This window comes from Setaria italica, chromosome V (genome assembly GCF_000263155.2).
Source record: "Setaria italica strain Yugu1 chromosome V, Setaria_italica_v2.0, whole genome shotgun sequence".
Classification (NCBI taxonomy): domain Eukaryota; kingdom Viridiplantae; phylum Streptophyta; class Magnoliopsida; order Poales; family Poaceae; genus Setaria; species Setaria italica.
The window spans coordinates 17,564,994-17,589,061 of record NC_028454.1 but is presented as its reverse complement, the minus strand read 5'-3'; the positions used below and the strand labels follow the sequence as shown (position 1 = coordinate 17,589,061).

Sequence of the window (24,068 nt, the reverse complement as noted above, 5' to 3'; positions counted from 1 at the left end):
ATGGAAAAGGGATCGGGCGAACAGAGAGGGTCGGGCGAGACGGAAAAGGGGTCGGGCGAATAGATAGGGCCGAGCGAGACGGAAAAGGGGTCGGCAGCTTACCTTCGGTTTATAGGTGAAGCTTTGGGATCAGGAAAGAGCAGACTTGGGCGGAAGGACTGAAGCACTAAGACTTGGGCAGCGGCGATGTACGGCGGTGCTTCTTGTGGACAACAAGCAAGCTCTTAGCACAGCGTGGAGGAGCAAGCAGCTGGGTGGATTGGGAGGTGCGGGTGTTGAGCGGAGAAGGGGAACTCTCAAGAGGTTCATCGGGATTTGCTCAAGTTCTTAGCAGAGTAGGGGCGGTGAAACGGCAAGGGCGAAGGAACTCCGGTGGGACTTCGGCATCCCCTTTTATAGCTGCGCGGGAGAGAGAGAGTTGGAGCAGCACGAAGACCGGAAAGAAAAGAATGGAGTGCGCTACCATGGCGGCGATTGAGCGGCGAGGGGCGGCGAAATAGGACTTCGAAGATGATGCCTTCGGCCATTGGGCACTGGAGATAGGGTGGCGCAGGCGCGGTTTTGCCGGTGGTTGCGGTTTGGCGGAGGCGGGCGTCGTCGTGCGGCGGATCTGATGGGTGTGATAGGGGGGAACGGTGCTATAAGCGAGGTTGCACAGGTGATAAGACAGGCGGGCTGCGGCTGCGCGGGCGAGCACAAAGCAGCAGTTTGCCGGGGCACAGTTCTGGCAAGGCGGAAAAGGAGCTATCACGGCCGGGGTCGGGGTTGGCGATGGCGGAATCGTTGCGTAGCGCATTCGGGGTGGCGCGACTGTGGAGAGGCGGCGGAAAAGCCGGAAGGCATCGGGGCTTGCAGCCGGGGGTCGGGTGAGGTGATGATGGGCGCGAGCCGCGAGGTGGTCTGATGCAGCAGGCGGCAAAGTTCTGCCACAGCAGCGACAGAGCACCAAGGCGCGGCCGGCGAGGGCGCGAGCGAGACGGGGCGCTGCAGAAAGGTTGCAGAGGGGCTTCCGCTGCGATTGGGGAGGAGGGCGCGGGAACCCATCCGGTCGCGGCCAGCGACAGGGCGAAGCGGCGGGGTCGGAGGAGTTGAGCCACGCGGCGGAGAAGCTCTGGAGTGTTGCAGGCCGCTCGAGTGCGTCTGCATCGGGAGATTCGGGAAAAAGATTTGCGGGTCCACCCGTCAGTCTTGGTTTCTCCTCTGCCCAAGATTGAAAGGGACACTATTTTGGAGACTTAGAAGGAACCGGCGGAGTGGGTTGGGGTCTTCAGGGGTCGGGACTTAGGAACGGAGGTTGAGCGCTTGAGCTCGGGGAAGCTGGGTCAGCGGAATTAGGGACTCGGATTAAGATTGACTCAAAAGATTTGACCATGGTCGTCACAGCTCGGAATTGAACTGCTTTCCGTTGTCCACCATGACTTCCTGTGGGATCCCGAAGTGGCAGATAATGTTCTTCCAGAAGAATTTGATGATGTTGGCGGACTTGATTGCAGTGACAGGTTCTGCCTCCACCCACTTGGAGAAGTATTCCATGGCTACCTTAGCAAAGGGAAAACCTCCTGGAGCAGTGGAGAGTGGTCCCACGATGTCAATGCCCTACCATGCGAGGGGCCACACCGGGGCCAAGGGCTGGAGTAACATTGCCGGGAGGCGGCTCACCTTGCTCATCGTTTGGCAGGCGTCACAGTGTCTGACGATGTCATGTGCGTCTCGAAGCACCATGGGCTAGTAGAATTCATGTTGGAAGACCTTCCCAATGAGGGATTTGGACTCCGAAAGGTCCGGCGTGCATTTCCTCAAGTAACTGTTGGCCCTCCTATCTTGGGATGCAGCGAAGGAGGAGGGCACACTCACCGGCCTTGTAGAGAACTCTATCCACGAGCTTGTAGTTGCAACATCGTTGTTGCAAACGTTGAGCCTCCATGCCGTCCTCTGGCACGTACCACTTTTTGAGGAAAGCGATGATCGGGAGCGCCAGTCCTTGTTGTAAATAATGGCCACCTCCCAATAGGTCCCGACTGCTTCTGTTCCGGTTGCGGGAGCGATGGCCACTTGGTAGAAGACTTCTGGGGAAAATGGGATCCCCTATGCGGCTGCTTTGGCCAAGGCGTCGACAGCCTCATTCTCCACCTAAGGGATGTGCGTGACTGTAAAACCTTGAAATTTTTGTTCTAGGTTTTGAACCAACTGGAGGTACTCCACCAGCTCTGGCTCCCAGGGTCGGTACTCCTTTTCCACCTGGAGCGCAACGACTTGAGAGTCACTCTTGATGAGTAGGCATCGCGCCCCCAGGGCAGATGATTTTTGCACCGCGAGGATGAGCGCCTCGTATTCAGCCGTGTAGCACAGCTTGGCCCCGGCCAATGCTTCAAAAATGTAATACACCGGGGCCTACTCTTCCCCCCCTCCCGCGGGAGCATTCCTCCACTAGGACCATGCTGACCGCACCCTCCACTGCGGCAATGTAGAGCAGGAGTGGCGCGGATGGGGTGGGGCTGGTGAGCACTTCCGGGTGCTCCAGGTATTGCTTGAGCTTGCGGAAGGCTTGCTGTTGCTCCTCCGTCCAGTGGAATGGATCAGAGCCCCTCAGCGCTTTGAAGAAAGGAAGGCTCCTTTCTACCGATCTGGTGATGAAGCGGCTCAACGCTGCGAGCTGTCCCATTAGACGTTGCACCTCGAGCACGTTGTTCGGGGGTTTCATCTCCCGGATGGCACGGATCTTGTCGAGATTTGCCTCAATCCCCCTCTAGGAGACAAGGTAACCCAACAACTTTCCAGAACTTACCCTGAAGGTACATTTCTCAAGGTTTAGGCGCAACCCGGTCCTTCGCAGATTGGCAAAAGTTTCCTTGCTTTTGACAACAATATTGTCCACGTAGGCCTCCAAGTTCCTTCTAACTTGGGCATCAAAGACTAGCTAGACCAGCCGCATGAGGGTCGCTCTAGCATTTCGGAGGCTGAAAGGCATCTGCATGAAGTAGTATGTTCTGAACTTGATGATGAAGCTGGTGCGAGGCTCGTCATCCTCCGCCATCCACACCTAATGATAACCGGAATAGGCATCCAAGAAGCTGAGCCGTTCACTTCTGAATGTGGAGTCAATGATTTGGTCAATGTGGGAGAGAGGAAAATCATCCTTCGGGCATGCCTTGTTTAGGTCGGTGAAGTCCACGCACATCCTCCACTTTCCATTATTCTTCTCCACCAAGACTGGGTTGGCAAGCCACTCTGTGTGAATGACTTCCCGGATCATGTTCACATCCAACAGCTTGCGTACCTCTGTGCAGGCCGCCTTCTTCTGCTCCATCGACATCTTCCGCACTTTCTGCTTGCGGGGCTTCTTCTTGGGATCTACATTTAGGTGGTGTTGGATCAAGTCCCGATGGATCCCCTAGAGGTCGGAGGGGATCCAAGCAAAAACATCCTCATTTTCTCAGAGGAAATTGAGGAGATCCGCCTCCATCTACTCTAGGAGGTCAGTCGTCAACTGTATCACTCTCTCAAGCTGCTCTGGTCGGAGTGCCATGGTCTTGATTTCCCCTTAACGGGTGGACGAGGGCCCCTCATTTTCCTCTGGTGGTGCTGTGGCTAGCTCGTTGACCTCCCACTGCCCCAGGCATGCCTGATCTCGATGAGCTTGGCCAGCTTCTGGTCTCCCAACACCTTGATGGTGCCTTTCGATAACCCTGACATCTTCATGCACAGGAACCCGTGGTGAGGGACAGCGTAGAAGGCGCTAAGGCAGCACTTCTCGAATATGGCATTGTACTGGTAAGACACATCCACCATGTCGTAAATGATGTCCTCCGTGCGGGCGTACTCACCGTGGTCGAAAGACACCGGCAGCTGAATCTGGCCCAAGGCTTCAATTGCTTGTCCTCTGAAACCATGCAGAGGGACCCCGGCAAAAAGTGAGCTGGGTGCAGGAGAGCCCGATTTGATCGAAGGTTGAGGTGAAGAGGAGGTCCGCTGATCTCCCTCCGTCGATGAGGATGCGCTGGACTTCCACCCTAATGATGTTGGCCGAAGTGACGAAAGCATCAACGTGTGGGTAGAACGGCGGGTTACAGTCTTCTACTCCGAAGGTGATTGGGATGGTGGCGTAGTGGGGGAGTAAGACAAGTGGCCTCGAGGTCCCATGTTGGACCTCCCAGATGTATGCACGTCATTGCCGCTGGGACTCCAAGGGTTGTATGGAGCTCCTGGAGATGGGAAGGACCACGTGGTGAGACCCCACCACGTGCTGCACGTCTTGAGCTAGGGCTTCTCGCTTCAGAGCTGGCAGAGGGACTTGTGGGGGTCTCACTGGTGGCGGTGGTGGCGGCATTTCGTAGGGGACAGTGTGCGGCCACAGGTGGACGGGATGTGGCATTATCGACGAATTTGTACCGACCTATCCCATCGGCGGAGGCTAAGCGGTGTGCATGATAGGTCTCCCAGGTTCAGGAGCCTTTCGAGTGGAGGCGGTGGCCTCTACTTTGCAGGCGTCAATGGAGGGGCACTCTCAAGTGGCGTGCCCCCCTCCCCCGTGTTCGTGGATGATGCAGCATGGCCTCGACGAGTCCCCGTATCGAGTCTATCTTGACTCCGATTAGGGCTTGAGCTCTGGGTGCAGGAAGATGGCTTCCGGACATCGAAGGTCCTCTCCCTCTTCCGATCCCCATGGGATTCCTCCCTCCCCTAGAGGCCTCCACCATGTGGACCTCGCCGTAGGGGCGTTGGGGGTGGTCCCGCCACCTGCGTGGATCCTCCTTCTCCCGAGGGCACTCCAGAGGAGAGTCATCGTGCTTCCTCCCCTACCTCTTTGGGTGGGCCTTCCACGTGAAGCTTTCGCTATGCCTCACGGAGCTCGTCATCCTCCGTGCACGCGTACTCCTCCATGTTGCGCATCAGTTCTAACATGATCTGGGGTGGGCGTTGGGAGAGGCGTGAGCGGAGGGAACCATGACGCAGCCCCTCCTGGGCAGTGACTGATGAGGACATCACATCCTCGGATAAAACCACATTGACAACTTTTGATTCAAAGGTGAAATAATTCTTTATCATGATTGTATTTGATACATTTGATGAATTGATGCTACACCATGATATGTGTGTTCATTGTCATTTTCAGAAATACATACATGAATCAAAAAGAGTGTTAAATATACATAGAAGGCATGGAGGACCAAAGAAGTTGATTGGGGGCCAAGTCCAATTATTCCCAACATCCTCCACCAGGCCACCACGTCACTTTTGGCCTAAAGAAAGAAAGAGATCAAATCCAACACGTTTTAGGGCTGGATCCGGACTGCAGCACTACGCCAACTTGCAACGGCTGCCATGACCTCATCCAGACGCCATTTTGGGCGTTCAAGTACTATTTGTAATCCTTTTGAATTCTATTTTCATATGGATCTAGACTCATGTCCTTATCTTTCTTGGGGCAGCCGCAATGATCAAATTACTACCGAGAGGTTTTTCTATCAAAAGTGTTGCGTCGCCTTATTTTGGCCCGATGGGCCTTGTATCATGACGGGTCCAATAAGGACATGTCCTAGAGTTGGAGAATGACACCACGACCCCCCTGATGGTCCTCCTTGGTATTAATAAGGATTAGAGCCCCCCACAAACAGATCGGGTTTTATTTTGTTGAAAGTTTAGCCATTGCTACTTCCTTGTAGACGTGTGTGTTGACTAGACCATCCATTCTACTCAATTTATAACCCCAACTTTGTGAGTTCAGATTGGTTTTTATCTCCATATTTGCAATTGAGTTGCTTGTTCTACTTGTTCTTGCTTGTTCCTTGATTGCTTGCAGGAATTACCCTAGTGGTTTGGATGATCGTACTCCACAAGATCGCGATGACCATTGGAGGTGGTGTATCGGTTGCTAAGGTGCAGCATCCTTGGATGGTTGTAGTCACGCCGTGAACGTCATCTCCATCCTCAAATCGAGTTACCTACCTTCTCTCATCGAAAGATTGGGATTCAACCCTAATGGGTTCCTATCAGTTGGTAATCAGAGCAAAGTTGATCAGTGAGAGACTTGCAGTTCTTTGTTGTTTTCAATTTTCTACAATCCAAAAAAAGCGAAAAAATTAGTAGATTAGTTTCCCTTAATCCTAAAGACCCATGGAGCCTTTTACTAGTGCTGCTTAGTTAGGGCTTGTTGAGTCTTCAGTTGCATCGGTTGTGTCGAGCAGCTGGTCTTAGTGTCTAGTCTTTTAGAGTTTCGAGTTCTTGTCACATTTTGGTCAGTTCTACCGTTGCTGCTATTGTTTGTTGATTTCATATCTATCAAGATTCCAATTTGGTTCAATTTGTCGTGAATTCCAAGCTAGTTGCTACTGCTGCAATTGTGTAAAAAAAGAAAGAAAAAATAGGAAAGGAAAAAAATAGAAACAAATAAGAAAAAATAGGGGCTATCCCTTTTGTTCCTCTTTTCTTTTGGTGGTGCTTTGTGACTTCCTTTATGTCTAGGCTTGCGTCTCTAGCACGGTATAGCCTAGGACCAGCACAGTACCACCGTTGAACGATTACTCAACTTGCTTTTGTGACTAACATGGTGCTAGTATTTTCTCTTGCTTAAGCCCACCTACAGCTCCACATATTCGACTACAGCTTGACAGGTTTTTGTTGCTGCGACACCGATACACTTTGCTCCATGGTTGCAGACTTGTTGGTTGACGTCACCTTCTGTTTGGCTTGGTAAGAACTTGTAAGGGCTTGTTTTAAACAAGTTAAGTTTGAGAGAATTACAGCCGGCACATCCTAGTAGTTGATAGGAGGATAAATATTATTTTTGTGTTTCTTGTTTTCTACTAATCATGGCAGGTGATACATAAATTTTTCAGCTGTTGAAACTAGACCCTCATATTCAGGATGTCATTCAACACTTGCCGTTATATGATGGTAAGTTTGATCCTAAAGCGTAAATAGATTGGGAGTTAAAAGTAGATAATGAATTTGATGAGCATGACCTATCCGAGAAACAAAAGATTTATATTACCTTTAATGTTTTGACTAAATATTCTTTGCTAGAATGGAAAAACATTTGTAGGCAAAAGAAAGTACTAGAATCTTGGGAAGACTTCAAATTTCTTTTTAGACATGCATTCATTCCTACATATTATGCTGATTATTTGCTTGCAAAATTAGACAACTTGAAGCAAGGTAGTAGGACTGTGAAATAATACTTCCATGATTTTAAAATTTATATCATGTATGGTGGATTAGATGAATGCATGGAAGATGTTACAAGTAGGCTCATAAGAGGGCTCAATTTTGAAATTTGAACCTTAATAATTAGCAATTCTTATAGCCATATCGGTCAATTGTTTTGTCTTGCTCTCAATGCTGAAAAGGAGATTCTATTAACCATGAATATTTGCAAGAATGATGTAACCCATTATGTCCAAAATTTATCCACTCCGCATGCTAATGAAGAGCAACAAATAGTGGAACCCACTGCTAATTTACATTTGTCACAAGATGAATTACTTGTTGTTCCTTGTGACAAAGAGGACTTGTGTGCTGATGATTCTTTTACTCCTATGCCACAAATAGTGAATAAGTGTGATACTTTTGGTTTGGAACCATACAAATGTGTTGAAGATAAGCTTTTTCATCCTATTACTTGTGCATAAGATGAACTGAATTTGCTGTCCTTTTTAAATACTATGGGTTATATTGAATTTGATATTCTATGTAATCTAAATTGTCTAAAAGAGAAACTTAATTTCGATTCTAGTTTGCCAAGTTTTAATCATTGTTCGCTTCATGCAATTGGTTCCCATATGCAACAGAGTAAGCTCGAAAAAGGGGAGCATTGCTGGTTGTGACTGTGCATCATAGTTGTCGCTCTGTGCTCTAACATCAAAGCAAGCACCTTTGAATGCCATTGGAGCAAGTCGAGGATGACTTGCAGCCAAGAAGGGGAGAATGATGAGGACATCATATGCTCGGATACAACCATATTGGCAACTTTTGATTCAAAGGTGAAACAATTCTTTATCATGATTGTATTTGATACATTTGATGAATTGATATTGCACCATGATGTGTGTTCATTGTCATTTTCAGAAATACATACGTGGATCAAAACGAGTGTTAAACATACATGGAAGGTATGGAGGACCAAAGAGTTGATTGGGGGCTAATTCCAAGTATTCCCAACATCCTCCACTAGGCCACCATGTCACTTTTGGCCCAAAGAAAGAAAGAGATCAAATCCAACACGTTTTGGGGCTGGATTCAGATTGCAGCACTACGCCAACTTACAATGGCCGTCACGACCTCATCCAAATTTCATTTTGGGTGTTCAAGTACTCTTTGTAATCCTTATGAAGTTTATTTTCATATGGATCTAAAGTTTATTTTCATATGGATCTAGACTCATGTCCATATCGTTCTTGAGGCGGCCGCAATAATCAAATTACTACCGAGAGGTTTTTCTGTCAAAGGTGTTGCGTCGCCTTATTTTGGCCCAATGGGCCTTATATCAAGTCAGGTCCAATAAGGATGTGTCCTAGGGTTGGAGCACAACACCAGGACCCCCCCAGTCATCCTCCGAGGTATTAATAAGGATTAAAGCTGCCACAAATAGATCGAGTTTTGTTTTGTTGAAAGTTTAGCCATTGCTACTTTCTTGTAGACGCGTGCATTGACTAGACCATCCATTCTACTCAATTTAGAAACCCAACTTTGTGAGTTCAGATTGGTTTTTATCTCCATATTTGCAATTGAGTTGCTTGTTCTACTTGTTCTTGCTTGTTCCTCGATTGCTTGCAGGAATTAATCTAGTGGTTTGGTTGGTCGTGCTCCACAAGATCGCGGCGACCATTGGAAGTGGTGTATCGGTTGCTAAGGCGTAACATCATTGGATGGTTGTAGTCAGGCCATGAACGTCATCTCCATCCTCAATCGAGTTATCCACCTTCTCTCATCAAAAGATCGGGATTCAACACTTGCGGGTTCCTATCAGCGTCGACGATGGTCCTTTCGCTCAGGCCACTGGTTTGACACTTTATGTTGATGAAGCATTTGACAAAGCTACGGAGAGTCTCTATTCTCTCTTGCTTGATGGCGAAGAGGTGGCCCGAGGTAATCGGGTCGTCATAGTTCCCCTGGAATTTTTTGAGCATCGCTTCCCGCAATTGCTCCTAGGAAAAGATTTTTCCCGCCTCGAGGATGGTGTACCAGGTCCGGGTGATGCCCATCACGGCCATCACGAAGCTTTTAGCCATGATGGCCTCATCCCCCCTCCCCCCCACATACTGGATGGAGGCTTCGAAGCTCATGATGAAAGCCTTGGGGTCAGTCTTCCCATCATAGGTCGTGATCTGCGGCATCTTGAACCCTCATAGCTAGCTGATGGACTGGAGGCCAGGAGACAGGGGGATCTGGGGTCGTAGAGGGTGCTCAAGCGGGCGTAGTTGTCAAAGATGACTCGGTTGGGTGGATGCTCTAGCTCGCCCACGCTTCCCTTCCCTAATGCATCCCGATGAGCCTTGGCGGACTGGAGGGCCTCCAGCTCCTTCTAGAGCTCCCTAGCCCTCCGCATAGCATCGACCTTCTAGTGCAGGTATTCCTCCTCCCTGGTCCAGGCCTCCTTGTTGATGGCTTCCCAACTGGCCATCTCCCTAGCTCATTCTCCTTCCATGCCCGCTCTAGTTGAGCCTGCAGGTCATCAACTTCAGCCTCCGCCTCTCGGGTCAGCCGCTCCTCCCGGGAGCCGGCTGCGTTGAGACCGGAGACGTCCCTTGTCTCCTCCTCCTCGATGGAGGGTTTTCCTTAGCTTACGGGTCATCATCACTGACTGTCGTCGTCTCCTCCTCGTCACCCAGGTCAACCCTTTCCGGGTCGGTTCTAGTGTCTCCCCCGCTCTCTAGGACCGCTGTCACGGAGGGGTCAGCAGTCATTGTGAGGAGGGGGTCTGCCAGAAGGTCCATGGCTCCCTTCCTCTTTGGTCGTTGTGGTGCCGTGTGGCTTCTCAGTCACTCTCGTCCCCACGGACGGCACCAACTGTTGGTGGTTACAAAATGCCCAAATAGTAGAGGGTGGCTCTAGAACAAGGCACTTGTCCAAAGAGCTTATAGGGGACTGAGTGGCTAGAATGTTGTGTCCTGATTGAACCTACAGCCCTTTTATTTATAGCCTTAGGGGGCGGGGCCTTTTTAGGCAAATGACCCTTGTGCCCCCGGTACGACTCCCACAGAGCCAGACCCACTGGGATGTAGCGTTGGAGGTAGAGAGGTCAAAATCTTCCTCTGGGTACGGAGGTCCTCCGTACCTAGGGCTAACGTGGCACCCCCATACGTGGACTTTTTGCTCGGGGGGGGGGTGAGCATGGTACCCTCTGTGACCTCTCCCCCTCATCTACTTTTCCCGGAAGGGTGGTGCTCTCAGAGGAGTCGAAGACCTCTAGAGGGGTCCCGAAATGTTCGTCCGTGTCCATTACCCTCTCTACAATTCTGTCGGTTATCCCGTTTCCGTCGCATTCCGTCGGGGACTCTGGAGCCGGCGACAATCTCTCGGACACCGGCTTCGGAGGACCTCCGGAGACTTTGGGGCCCCCTCTCCCCTACCTTCATGGCTCCTTGCCCTCCGATTCCCTGTAGCCGGGGAGGATATGTTATCTAACTGCCTAGTGTCATCATTTTGGATAGAGCAGACATAGGGAGAACTAAGCCTTTATGATATCGCAGGAAATGGCAAGCATAGAAAAGTACGGCAGTAAGTGTTCATGTACCTGCACACAGATCCATATTTACATAGAAGAAGAGCTACATAGTTCACTAGAGCTGCTGGGTGGTTCTGATCTTTAAGAAGAAGCTCTTGAAAGCACTTTGCAGACAGCTATAGATCCCTACTGGAAGATGATAAACATTACAGTATGAATGAAGAAAATGACAAATGAAATGGTATTTCAAACCTTTGAATGTATACAACACCAAGACTCACAAGAGAGTCCAAGTAGTCTGGAGCAACAGCCGCGAGAGAAGATAGAACTGAGATAGCACTCTAGACAGGGTGCAAAACATTTTCCCCTGAGGTAGTCATCGACTTTGGGAGTAAAAAAATCGCACAATAAGGACTTGTAACAGCACGCATCTATCTCATGTGTTGTTGCTGGAGCTCTTAATAGCGCCGTCGCTGGTTCCCCCATGCCTGTGAGCTCGCGCGGCAACCCGTGCTCAAGCGACAATGCCGCCATCGCTCCCACTCCGAGCCGTGCCCCCGCGCCGGATCTGGATCCCACGGAAGCAGGCAGGGACGACGAAGTAGTGGGCGGAGCGGCAGTGTAGCGGCCTGTGCTGCATCGGAGCTGGGCTGTGTGCCCGCCCCAGCACTAGCGCTCCAAGCTGCAGTGGTGTCCAAAATTAGGGCGGGGCCGGAGATCTTGGGCATCGACACCAGGGACCTGGCTGAGGAGCGGTAGGGTGAGGTCGGGCGGAGAAGGGGTTGTGCGGTGGAGTTCCGGGGCAGAGTTGAGCGGATGAAGGTAGTGCCGTGGTGGAGCTACGGGGCAGAGCCGGGTGGAGGAAAGGGGCGTTGCTACCCTCCATGCCGGATCTGGATCCCGCGGGAGCGGGTGGGGTGGCGGAGAGCAGGAAGCGGCGGCGGTGGGGAGTGGCGGCGGAGAGCAGGGAGCAGTGGTGGTGGAGGGCGGCGTGGAGGGGCGGCGGAGAGGGAGAACGGGAGTGGAGGTGGTGGCGGAGAGCCAAAGAGCAGGGAGAGAGAGGGTGGCGGTGGAGAGGAGAGAGGGGGAGAGAGGGCGTATGGCAAGGAGAGTGGAGGGTTAGGCTTCGGGCTGGGGGCGATGGGTTGGCCGGTTGAGGTGGTGGGAGGGTGGGTTCGGAAAATTGACTCGGGGATTGTTTGTAAAAGTATAGCGGCATCGAATTTTCCCTATTTCGCGTAGAAATAAACTTTAGTTCGAGGGTTTACGTAGAAAATAGATGAACGCGGGTACTGGATGCGCTGGACTGAGTTGCAATTCTTTGAAAACCGAAGGGCTTTTTTGCAAAATAGGCAAAACCATGGTGGAACGCCACGCGTCCTCTTTTTCGCGTGGGATGCGGGCGTGCGAGCAAAGGGGAAGGGTGTTTAATCAAGCTGATATGCAAATTTGACTGAAGAATTCATTCGGACAAAGAGTCCCGAACATGGGCGGAATAGTATTCTACTATTTCATTTATAAGAATACACAAACTTCTAACGTAAGTACTCGGCAAGGAACTCGTGGTCATCATAATCATAAAAAACATAGAAAAAATAATGCATAGAGAAATTTTTTTTATTAAAGGAAAGAAGAAAGAGAATTGGAAAATTTAGAGACGTTTCCTTAATGCCCACGCCATTAATCGTCGCTGCACGTGCCACCCACGCCATCGTGGTATGCGCGCCTACCACCCACACCATCATGGTATGCGCGACGTGCCACCCGTGCCATCGTGGTATGCGTGCCTATTCAGCTGACCGCTTTGCATGAGCTGCCCAACCTGTGTGCTTGCTCGCCCGCCACGGGAAAGGCTCGCCCCTCACGTGGCGCGCTTCGACTTGGGCATCTCGTATCACTGGACACATAAATCATAGTGCGGAGAAGTGAACTAGGGTTTAGTTTTTTTAATATTCCAACACAAAATATGTTATTTTTTTTGGATGTACGATCCGTTGCAACGTACGGGTATATATGGTAGTAAATGAATAAAATATAAAAAATAATGAGATACTTACAAATGGATCCCATAAGGAAAGGAGAATTGAAGGTAAAAAGGTGAATTAAAAAAAATAAAAAGAGCCTCTGCTCACAAAGTAGGCTTATTGTTTAGGTTCGCCGGAAGCGTCGTATACGGGGTGTTTGGATACTTAGATGCTAAACTTTAGCAATATCACATCGGATGTTCGAATGCTAATTAGGAGAACTAAATATGAACTAATTATAAAACTAATTGCAGAACCTCGAGCTAATTCGCGAGACGAATCTATTAAACCTAATTAATCCAGCATTAGGAAATGGTTACTGTAGCACCACATTGTCAAATTATGAACTAGTTAGGCTTAATAGATTTATCTTGTAAATTAGAGTCCATCTGTATAATTAGTTTTATAATTAGTCTATATTTAATACTTCTAGTTAGTATTAAACATCCGATGTGACGGTTACTTGTATCCATGTGGACGCTCGGAACGCCCCAATTCAGTTTCCGCATCTTGCACTAAGAAACCGCTTTCTCTGGCGGCGGGCGCCAGCAACTTCTCGCCGCTTTTCTTTCGCGCCCGCGCCTCCCTGAACGCCGCCGCCCGCGCCTCCATCCCTCCCCTGGCGGCGGATCCATGGAGACGAGCGATGGCGCCGGTGGGGGAGGTCGGAGGATACGGTGAGGGCCGGCAGCGGATGCACGGCGACGCGTGGTGGCCCCAGTCAGGGCGGCGGCGGATGCACAGCGACGGCGAGCCCCATTGTCCAGTGCTTCTTTTGCTCTTGCTCCTGCTCACGCCATGGCAGGCGCGGCGCCGCCCGCGCTGCGCATGTCGCACACTCAATTCATCGAGCACCTCCGCCGCGCGGCCGCATCCACCCGCGCCCCGCGCGCCGGCGAGGCCCTCCATGGCTGGGCGGTCAAGTCCGGCGCCGCCTCCCACGCACCCGTCTCCAACTCCCTGATCACCTTCTACTGCTCCCTCTCGCGGCCGCTCCTCGCGGCCGCCTTCGCCGTCTTCGATGATATCCCCGCGGCCGCGCGCGACGTCGCCTCGTGGAACTCTCTTCTCAACCCGCTCTCCCGTCACCACCCCCTCGCCGCGCTCTCGCAGTTCCGCTTGATGCTCTCTTCCTATGACCGCGCCGTCCTCCCGACGCCACACTCCTTCGCCGCTGCGTTCACCGCCGCGGCCCGTGCGCCCTCCGCGTCTGCAGGCGCTGCAGCCCACGCGCTCGCGTGCAAGCTTCCCTCCGCCGCCACCGGCTCTGACAATGTGTTCGTCTCTACTGCCCTGCTAAACATGTATTGTAAACTCGGTATTACTTCCGATGCCCGCAGTGTGTTTGACGGAATGCCACATCGGAATGCGGTGTCTTGGACTGCTATGGTGTCTGGGTATGCTCTGGGGAAGTGTTCTGAGGAGGCGTTTGAGATCTTCCAGCTGATGCTTCAGGAGTGCCCCTTGGAGAAAAATGAATTTGTCACCACGGCGGTTCTTAGTGCAGTTAGCGTACCATCAGGTTTGCTTATGGGGGTGCAGGTGCACGGGTTGGTTGTGAAGGATGGGTTGGTGGGATTTATGTCTGTGGAGAATTCACTTGTCACATTGTATGCAAAAGCTGAGTGTATGGAAGCAGCTCGGCAGGTGTTTGGGTCATCGAAGGAGAGGAACTCAATAACATGGTCAGCGATGATCACTGGGTATGCTCAGAATGGGGAGGCAGATAGTGCAGCTAGGATGTTCTTACAGATGCATGCTGCAGGATTCTCACCAACAGAATTCACCTTTGTAGGGGTACTGAATGCATGCAGTGATATGGGAGCTTTGGCTGTTGGGAAGCAGGCACATGGTTTGATGATGAAGCTTGGGTTTGAGATGCAGGTTTATGTGAAGAGCGCATTGGTGGACATGTATGCCAAGTGTGGTTGTATTGGTGATGCAAAAGGCGGGTTTCAGCAGTTGTGTGATGTTGATGACGTTGTCCTTTGGACGGCGATGATTGCTGGGCATGTGCAGAATGGGGAGCTTGAGGAAGCACTGGTGTTGTATGCCAAGATGGACAAAGAGGGCATCATGCCCAGTAATTTGACTATCACTAGTGTTCTTAGAGCATGTGCATGCCTTGCAGCATTGGAGCCAGGGAAGCAACTGCATGCCCAAATTATTAAGTGTGGTTTTGGTTTGGGTGGTTCTGTTGGAAGTGCTCTGTCTACAATGTATTCAAAGTGTGGGAATCTTGAAGATGGCATGGTTGTCTTCAGAAGCATGCCTGATAAGGATGTTATTGCATGGAACTCAATCATTTCTGGTTTTTCACAAAATGGGTGTGGCAATGGTGCACTTGACCTGTTCGAGGAGATGAAGCTAGAGGGCACTGCACCTGATCATATAACATTCATTAATGTATTGTGTGCTTGTAGCCACATGGGCTTAGTTGATAGAGGTTGGTTTTATTTTAGGGCAATGACCAAAGATTATGATTTAATTCCTAGGCTTGATCACTATGCTTGCATGGTTGATATTCTTAGCCGAGCAGGGCAGTTGAAAGAAGCAAAGGACTTCATAGAGTCAATAACTGTTGACCATGGAACATGCTTATGGCGTATAGTCCTAGGAGCATGTCGCAGTTTACGGGATTTCAATGTTGGAGCATATGCAGGTGAAAAACTGATGGAGTTAGGTTCTGAGGATTCCTCTGCTTATATATTGTTGTCAAACATCTATGCTGCCCAGAGCAAGTGGATTGACGTTGAGCGGGTGAGACGTTTGATGAGACTCCGAGGAGTTAGCAAGGATCTAGGGTGTAGCTGGGTTGAACTTAATTGCCAAGTTCATGTGTTCGTTGTTGGGGAACAGCAGCATCCTGAAGCAACAAATATAAATGTGGAGTTGATGAGGCTAGCCAAACACATGAAGGATGAAGGGTATCATCAAACTTGTAAATTCCCCTTTGATGAAGAACTGGATGCACTTGGAGAATCTCCTGAAGAAGATCAACTGGAATTGATATCAGCAGCTTATAGTTGAGTTCCCAAGAGATAAGGAAGGTTAGCACTCTGATTATTTCAACCAGAAGCAGGAATAAAAGGAAAAATATAAAAATAATTGTTATGAAAAATGTTTTGTCATACCTGCACTTGAATTTTGTGCATAAATGCATAATGCAATTATTTTTCTTTGGATCATTAGGTACCTGTAGCACTTGTAAGTTATAATTCAGTGCCATTAGAAACTTGTCAAAATTTATGAGTCATTTCTATATATGATTGGTCAGGTCTTTCATCTCAGTCATAGGTGATTAGTTTCAGTCAGTAAGTGGGTGTGGGTGTGTGTGTTTGGGTCTCTGTATGACTTCTCTCTCTACTTTTAATACAATGATACGCAGTTCTCCTGCGTATTCGAGAAAAAAAAATTCTATATATGAAAGCTGCAATTCATGTTATACGGTGCTTGTCCGCTCCATTAGTTACTCAGCCCATGCGTAAACAAATGATTCCTGGCGCAAAAGCTATCTTCCTTGCCCCTCCGCGAAACATTCCACCTCCCGCGCCACCTCCTTGGCTTGGCCATTGCCCAGGCACCGCTCCGCCTCCTGGCCATCACTGCCGCCTCCACTCCCACCGCTGCCCTGCCCCAGCCGCATCCCCTCCACGGTACGGCTTCCATGGTGCTCCGTCTTCCCACTATGGCATCTCATTCGGGCCATGCGCCACCCCTTCCAAGTATCGTCCTCTCCCAGCGCCTACCTACCCGCAGCAGTCCCAGCCTACTTGAGGTCTGCTCCCACCTGGTTCTGTTGGCTGTCCCTACCACTGCCCTTTTCTTTGATTGTGGCAGTGCCTGGTCAGCACACCGCCCTCCCACTGTGGCAACAAAGGAGTAGCCATGAACAGCATCAAGGTCGTGTCGCCGCGAGATGACGAGCTGTGACGATGCCTGTCTTTGGAGTCCTGTGGTGAGCTCCGTCCTCCAGCAAGCAAAGTGCAGCAGGAAGCACATTATCCTTAAAAATCATCCGTGAGCACCAGTTACCATCCTGTATCTTGAATTTCTTTATTGGTGCTTGCTTGTTCGATTTGATGCATTCATAGGTCAATTTGGTGGATATACAGTTTGATTGTGTGAATCTGTATTTTGTTTTGGTGGAATGTAGTTTGAATACGGGTGTGGCTCTTGTTGGGTTTCAACTCTAGCCTACCCCAACTTGCTTGGGACTAAAAGGCTATGTTGTTGTTGTTGTTGTAGTTTGAATACGGTCATTGCAGGTGCTCCATTTGGTGATGAGAAAGCTGATTCAGACACATATCTCGTTCCTTATCGCTCGATTTGACTTCAGAAACTGCGTTGCCAAGACAAGTCTTTGTATGGTTTCGCCAGCTTATAAATATATACTAATGCTATGACATTTGTTTATATTTTTCGAGTTGCGGTCTCTGTCCATGAAATTACAATGTGATATCAGCAATTTAGTTGGTCATCTTCTCTGTCCATCTACCTGCATCTCAAGCTAGCTCTTTAATATATACTGATTAGTTAGAAAATCATGTGAGATGTACTGGTTTATTGACCTCATGTTTGGGTCTTTGTAATGCAGTGTTGCATCTTGCTGGTAGCAAGGAGCAACTGATCATTTCTCAAAGAGCCAACTTTGCTGGTACTACTAACACATGGAGCCAATGTTTTGTTGACTAGACTGTTGAAGTGCACACATGCTATCAGTCTGCCAGTCTGGACCCTTCAGCACTGTGGTCCTCCGCTTGCTCTGGTTGAACTCTCACCATCCTGGCTTTGTTTGGAAAGTCAAAACTATTATCATACATTACCTCTATTATCAAGATTAATATAATAAGTGGCAATGTATCATACATGCCTTCATTTCTTAAACAAAACCATTAAGGATCTCAAACTTTACATGCTTTGCTTGAAAATTCCAAGAAAAATCGTCTGATTCTAAGTATCGCATGTGCCATTACTTTCGTAGACTTAGGCGAGGTTACATTGCATGTAAACCGATTTCTGATTTGTACGTGATTAGGTTGAAAAATAAATTTCAGGCTTCTTCTGGAATGTCATTGCAGCTTATTCTTTTTGATTGCTTTCATGCTTCACTCTGTGTGAGTTGCACAATTTTAAAGCTCAAACTAGGGTTTGATTCAAGATATTTAACTCTTAACATGCTTCAAGATTTGTCTGACTCCTATGAATGGGTGAATGGAGTTTTCTTTAGCTATCATTTAACAATTGTAGAATCATTCATACACAATTAACAAAATTGAGTTAATGTAGGGTGTAATAATCTGGAAGAGTTGGGCTCCTGGCAAGTGTAAATTTTTCTTGTGGTTGGTTGCTCACAACAAATGCTGGACGGCTGATCGGCTTGCCAAGAGGGGTTTGCCTCACCCTGAACGATGTCCCTTTTGCGACCAAGAGGAGGAGACTACAAATCACCTGCTGTTGTCCTGTGTCTTTTCACGCCAGACATGGTTCAGTATTTTACAAGGACTCGGCCTGCAGGTATTAGCCCCAGAACCTGAAGAAGGCTCCTTTGATGATTGGTGGGACAAGGTGAGCAGCAGGGTGGATGGTCAGGTTAAACAGGGGCTCAATTCAATTATAATCTTGGTGGCCTGGTTGCTCTGGAATCATCGCAATCGCTGCTTGTTTGACGGTCTGCAGCCTAACCTGAATGGAATTCTATCTTTTATTAGGGAGGAGCTGCATATGTGGGATATTGCTGGGGCTCGAGGAATTGCTTACCTCCTCGCCCTGTTGCTAGATGGATAGGCTTAAGTCTTCTGGTCAAGTTGTTTTTTCATAGTTAAGGGTAATAGAGTTTGTGTTGTGGTTTCTCCAGGTTTTCCCCCTAAAACCTGTGTATTGGTGACTGGGGTTCTACACCCTTCTTCTTCTTAATATATAGATGCACAACCCTCCTGCGTGTTTCAGAAAAAAAATTGTAGGGTGTAATAAGTATGTTTAGGTAATATGTGGCCCAAGTAAGACTAGCAGAGCATAAAGAAGGTTTCAGTTGTTTGGTCTTCCTCATAGTTCTAATCATAATATTTCTCTCAGGTCCCGTTTGGGTCCCTTCATTTGAAGGAATTGGAATCTATTTAATGGAGTAGGCTAATTTATGCTGGAATGTAGCATTCCACAACTTTCCAAAGTTTAGATATAAGCCTATCTTAAATTCATAGGGTGGGAGATGGAAATTGATTCTATAGATTATGGTTATTAGAATGGAATTCAATTCTTATAGCACGCTCTTGGACTCGCTTCTCTCTAGTAGAAGTGCAGCATATAAGTATCTCCCCCATATCACCAACTATAATATACAACTATATTCCACATACAATTATATTAGCTTAATTAATTTATGTCTAAATCATGATTATTAGGATGGAATTCAATTCCAATGATCCAAACGGGGCCTCACAGATTTTTGACATCTCTTTTATTGATATCTTCGTCCATTGGCAGGTGCAGAAGCAGTGTGAGGTCTGTAGTTAGACGATGACTTACGAATTTGAAACCAATGAATGGCAGTTTGAGCACCTCGTGCGTCCCGCGCTCACGCTCGCACGGCGCGGTTTTTTTTCCTGGGTATGAGCCACCAAATTGGCAGAAAACACAAAACTATTTAATTAATTAATGAAAGTCATGGCAGAAATCGTGCAGAAAATTGGCAGTTTAAGCTTCTGCCATTCGGCACCCTCCCTCGCCTCTCTCCCCTCGGCGACCTGCATCGACGAGATCCGTGCGGCGCGGCTGGAAGCCGGCTGGCGCCCCCACCCCTCCTCGGCTTGCATCCACATGTGATACGGTCGTAGATCGATGCGTGCTGCTGCGGTGGAGGCCAGGAGCGAGGCTGTCATGTGTGACCCCACCCCCACACCGGCGGCGCTTATCCAGGCGTGGCGCTCGTCGGCAGCAGTGCTCCCTCCTCTCCACCGGCGGCGCTGGGCCTGTATCGCGCGAGAGGCGGCCTGGCGCTGAAAGGGGATGAGCGGGAGCAGCACGTCGCTCGTGCACCGGCGGCGCCCCCATCAGAACCTCGTCAACCTCCCTGATCCGGGCGGCAGCGGCCCTTCGGGACGGCATAAACTGCAGCGGTGCCCTCTCCCGCACGGCGACAGGATGGAGAGTCTTGACTCTCGACACGGCTGCATCCAAACCAGGTGTAGGTAAACCGTTCGATGATATGCCGCTGAGGTAGCAGCAGCTGCACTAGTGCTCTTCATTGTCCAGAAATTAATTCTCTGCAGATTTGGAGATAGCTGGTGCTTATTGTGCTGGACAAGCCATTCTAGCTGGCCGCTGTGGGAGGTGGAGGCCATGAGATCTGGGCGCACTGACCAGGCACAGGATGCATGCATTTTATGAATCTCACGATGGGAAAAATAAGTTCTTGATCTTTTGCCTGTGGTCTACAGGTATAATGCTTTGTTTTCCCGTTTTTTCTTGTAGCCGCTGTGTGGTCTGATTTTTTATGTGCAGGTGTGCTCACATGGTTTTTGTAATCATATATATGTCCGTGTTCTATCATATGTACTTCCTGCTGCGTGTATATAATTCGTGCCATAATTGGTTCAAATCACAGTAGATATTTGTTTTGTGTCAGATGAATGGGGTTGCATATAAATTGCCATTTTTTTGCATAAAAATCAAAGCTTATGGATTCGATGTTTCTATGCAACAAGTGAATGGATCTATTTGTGTGAAAATCTGACAACCAATTTATGCATGTTTGACCAGTGATGCGAGATTTTTATGCCTTGTTTGCATGTGCAGCCCATGGTTAGGCCTGATTAGAGATGGCAATGGGCTCCGATCCCCGATCCCCGATGGGGATTTCATCCATTAGGGGACGCAAATGAGATGTTTTTAGTCCCCATGGGGAGCTTAATGGGCATATTTCCATCCCCGCCGGGTGAACCGGGGGGCAGAACGTTCTCCTTGGCCCCGTCCCCGTTCCCCGCCGAAGACCCGAGTATACCGGCCCAAGCCCACGAAAACGTTTTCGTTCGGCCCGTCGGCCGGCCACCGGCCCCCAAACACCCCCAAACCCTAGCGACTCGCGACTCCCAGTCCAGACGTCTGCCCTCCGCCCGTCCGCCGCCGCTTCTCCCAAAGACTCGCACAGTCGCTTCTCCCGGTTGTCCCGGCCGCCGCTTGCCCGCTTGCCCGCTTCCCCTCCGGCCGCCGCCGCACCCCCTAGCCGCTAGCCCGCCAGCTCGCCTCCCCTCCCCTCGCCAGCTCGCCTTCTGATCTTCTCCCGGCGGGCGGCCGGAGGCGGCCAACCCCCATCGTATCGTCGCTCGCAAGTCGATTCACCATGGATTGCCGGTGAATCCTTCTTCCTTTTTCCGTTTCTCCCATCGTTAACCCTTCCGATTGGAGTGTGCCCGTTTCTCTACTGACCCAGCCGTCCCCCCTCAAGGGACGACGACGCCTCCGACCGACCGCCGCCGGATCCCACCGAGAGAAGCAAGGGTGTGGTCGCTGGCACTAGATTTGACGACCCTGTGAAGGCTGCCGCCGTCAGATCGAAGGACGCAGTGGAGGCTGCCGCCGTCGGATCGAAGGACGCAGTGGAGGCCGCCGCCGCCGGAGCGAAGGATGCAGTGAAGGCCGCCGCTACCACCGGAGTGAAGGACCCAGTTGTTGCTCCACATCCACCCCTGAAGAAGAACAGAACCACCAAATCCACCATTGTTGCAGATGACCCAAAGCGGCTTCCCCGACCACCTGTGGCCAAAGCTGCTGACCCAAAGCGCCGCCGCTTGCAGGGAGGTCCAACAAATAAGGCTGGGTGCAATATTATTCAATCACTAGGGTTAGTACACAAACTTGCATTTGATTTATTTTGTTGTTCTTTTGCTGCTGTAAAATCCTAGTTACTTAGTCTGTTACTTAGTTATTCTCATTTCACTAGATAAGCTAGGTGTCATATATAGTTTCATTGGTTTAATTAGTTAGTTGTATAGGTAATATTGTAGTATGCTTAGTGTGTGATTGCTGCTGATCAGGGGGATGAATAAAATAGTTGAGTTAGTTTCAAACTTTCAAGATGTCATACCAATTCTCTGGAAAGGTTGTTGAACCTACTTGATTTGTTCCTCATTGTTGAAAAGTTGTTGTTTGTTTGCCACTTGTGCATCAGATTTATCATAGCAAACCTGTATTTTATTTTAATTTCTCAACAAATTGAACTAATTGTCTGGTCGCAGTATTGAGTCCTAAACAAAGTTGCTTAATTTGCCCACGGACTGAATGTACATGGCCTGTCATCTGCTTGCTCCGAAGCTCAAAAAAAAACCCTGCTGCCTTAGTTTCATGCTTTTTTTTAGGATCCCTCTGATCTGATGACTGATGCCCAAGACAGATAGAGGTTTCACTCCTTTAGGTTGGATCAATGTTCGCCATGGATAAAAGAAAGGAAATGCAGGAGGGTACAATACAGGCACATTGATCCAACCTAAAGGACTTGTATAATTTATAAAGAGAGAATTATACACAGACAGAGGCGAGCTCCAAGTACACCAACTGGTTAGATATGGATTAGATTATACAGCAACTAGCTTGAAACCATTTCAGTTTGTTGTTGTTGCTGCTACTGCTTCTTTTGATTCTTTTCCATTTTTTTGGTGTTTCCATGCATGATTGTTAAATAATATGATGGTAGGCTGCAGAAGCAAAAGAAGATGTCAGAAGGTAGTAGCAGCCAAGCTCCAGTTTCTCTTGGCTCACAGCCAGAAACTGATTCACATCCTGAATCTTTCAATGAATCTGAAGCAAATCAATCCGAAGCAATTGAAATAGATGATGATGAAGAAGAGGAGGTTGAAGAGGAAGAAGAAGATGGTGTCGAGGTGGGTTCGAAGAGGAAGCTGACCTCAGTTGTTTGGAAGGAATTCAAGAGAGTGAGATGGAATGGCAAAATAAAGGTGAAGTGCATGTATTGCTCCAGCAAGCTTGGAGGTGAAACAAGGAGTGGAACTAAGCATCTTCATGATCACTTAAAGAGTTGTACACTTAGAAAGATTCATCTGTCTGGAAACAAGACATTGTCACAAGCGTCATTGAGGTTCACTGCCACAGATTCAGGGAAAGTTTCAGTGGAGAACTACACCTTTGATCAAGATATAGCAAGAAAGGAACTTGGTGCTATGATGGTGCTGCATGAATACCCTCTTTCCATGGTTGATCATGCAGGCTTTCGGAGATTTGTACATGCACTTCAACCACTCTTCAAGATTGGGACCAGAAACACACTAAGGTATATAGTTGCAAGTTATTTTTTATGTAGCTTAAGTTCTGTTAATGCATATCTAAAGGTGTTATATTTTTTTTTCAGGAAGCACATCATTGATCAATATGAGCTAGAGAGGAAGAAGGCCATTCAGTACATGGCTGGAATCAAATCTAGAGTGGCCATCACTAGTGACATGTGGACCTCTGACAACCAAAAGAGAGGTTACATGGCTATCACAACACACTTTATCGATGAATCTTGGACTCTTAGAAATATTATCATGAGGTGAGCATTCTGGATCTAGATCACAGCCTATAGTTTAACTTGTTTGCATTTCATTGATTCACTCATAATGCTGGTACAGGTTTATTTATGTGCCAGCTCCTCACACTCATGATGTCATTGGCGATGAACTCTATGACTCCCTTGTTGATTGGAATCTTGATGAGAAGGTATCCACTATCACCCTTGATAATTGCAGTACAAATGATAGTGCAATTCCTTATCTGGTCAGGAAAATTGGAAAAAATAAGCTGTTGGGTGAAGGGAAATTCTTACACATGCGTTGTTGTGCTCATATCTTGAATCTGATTGTTAAGGATGGATTAGAAATGTTAAAAGATGCAATTGAAAACTTTCGTGATAGTGTAGCTTATTGGACAGCAACACCAAAAAGGGTTGAGAAGTTTGAGGAGATAGCAAAGTATGTTCATGTTAAGATTGATAAGAAGATAGGCCTTGATTGCAAAACACGATGGAATTCAACTTATACAATGCTTAGTACTGCACTACCCTACAAGGCTGTTTTCATAATTCAACTTATACAATGCTTAGTACTGCACTACCCTACAAGGCTGTTTTCATTAGAGCAAGTCGTGTGGATAGGCAATACACTTGCTGCCCTACTGAGCAAGAATGGGAATTTGCTGGTTATGTTGTAGAAAGGCTTAAACTGTTTAGTGACATATCAACACTATTTTCTGGAACTGATTATGTCACAGCAAACATGTTCTTCTACAAAATTTGTGAGATTAGAAGTAACATTAAGGAGTGGTCAGTTTGTGGTAATTTTTTGATTGAAGAAATGTCAATTAATATGGAAGCAAAGTTTAAGAAATATTGG

The 24,068-nt window shown here is 48.5% G+C and overlaps 1 protein-coding gene across 2 annotated transcripts; it reads left to right on the top strand.

Annotated features, from left to right (window-relative positions):
- The first annotated feature begins 13,234 nt into the window (after nucleotides 1-13,234).
- Nucleotides 13,235-18,618, top strand: LOC101768964 (pentatricopeptide repeat-containing protein At2g33680). 2 transcript variants are annotated; one of them, XR_002677924.1, is made up of 3 exons: nucleotides 13,235-15,737; nucleotides 17,285-17,455; nucleotides 17,977-18,618. XR_002677924.1 is itself a non-coding variant. In XM_004968710.3 (2 exons), the coding sequence occupies exon 1, from the start codon at nucleotides 13,486-13,488 to the stop codon at nucleotides 15,715-15,717; it is 2,232 nt and encodes a 743-aa protein (XP_004968767.1). In that variant the 5' UTR covers nucleotides 13,235-13,485; the 3' UTR covers nucleotides 15,718-15,737; nucleotides 17,977-18,618. The 2 variants fall into 2 exon arrangements, 1 of the variants encoding a protein (XP_004968767.1); XM_004968710.3 differs by lacking the exon at nucleotides 17,285-17,455.
- Nucleotides 18,619-24,068: the final 5,450 nt, after the last annotated feature.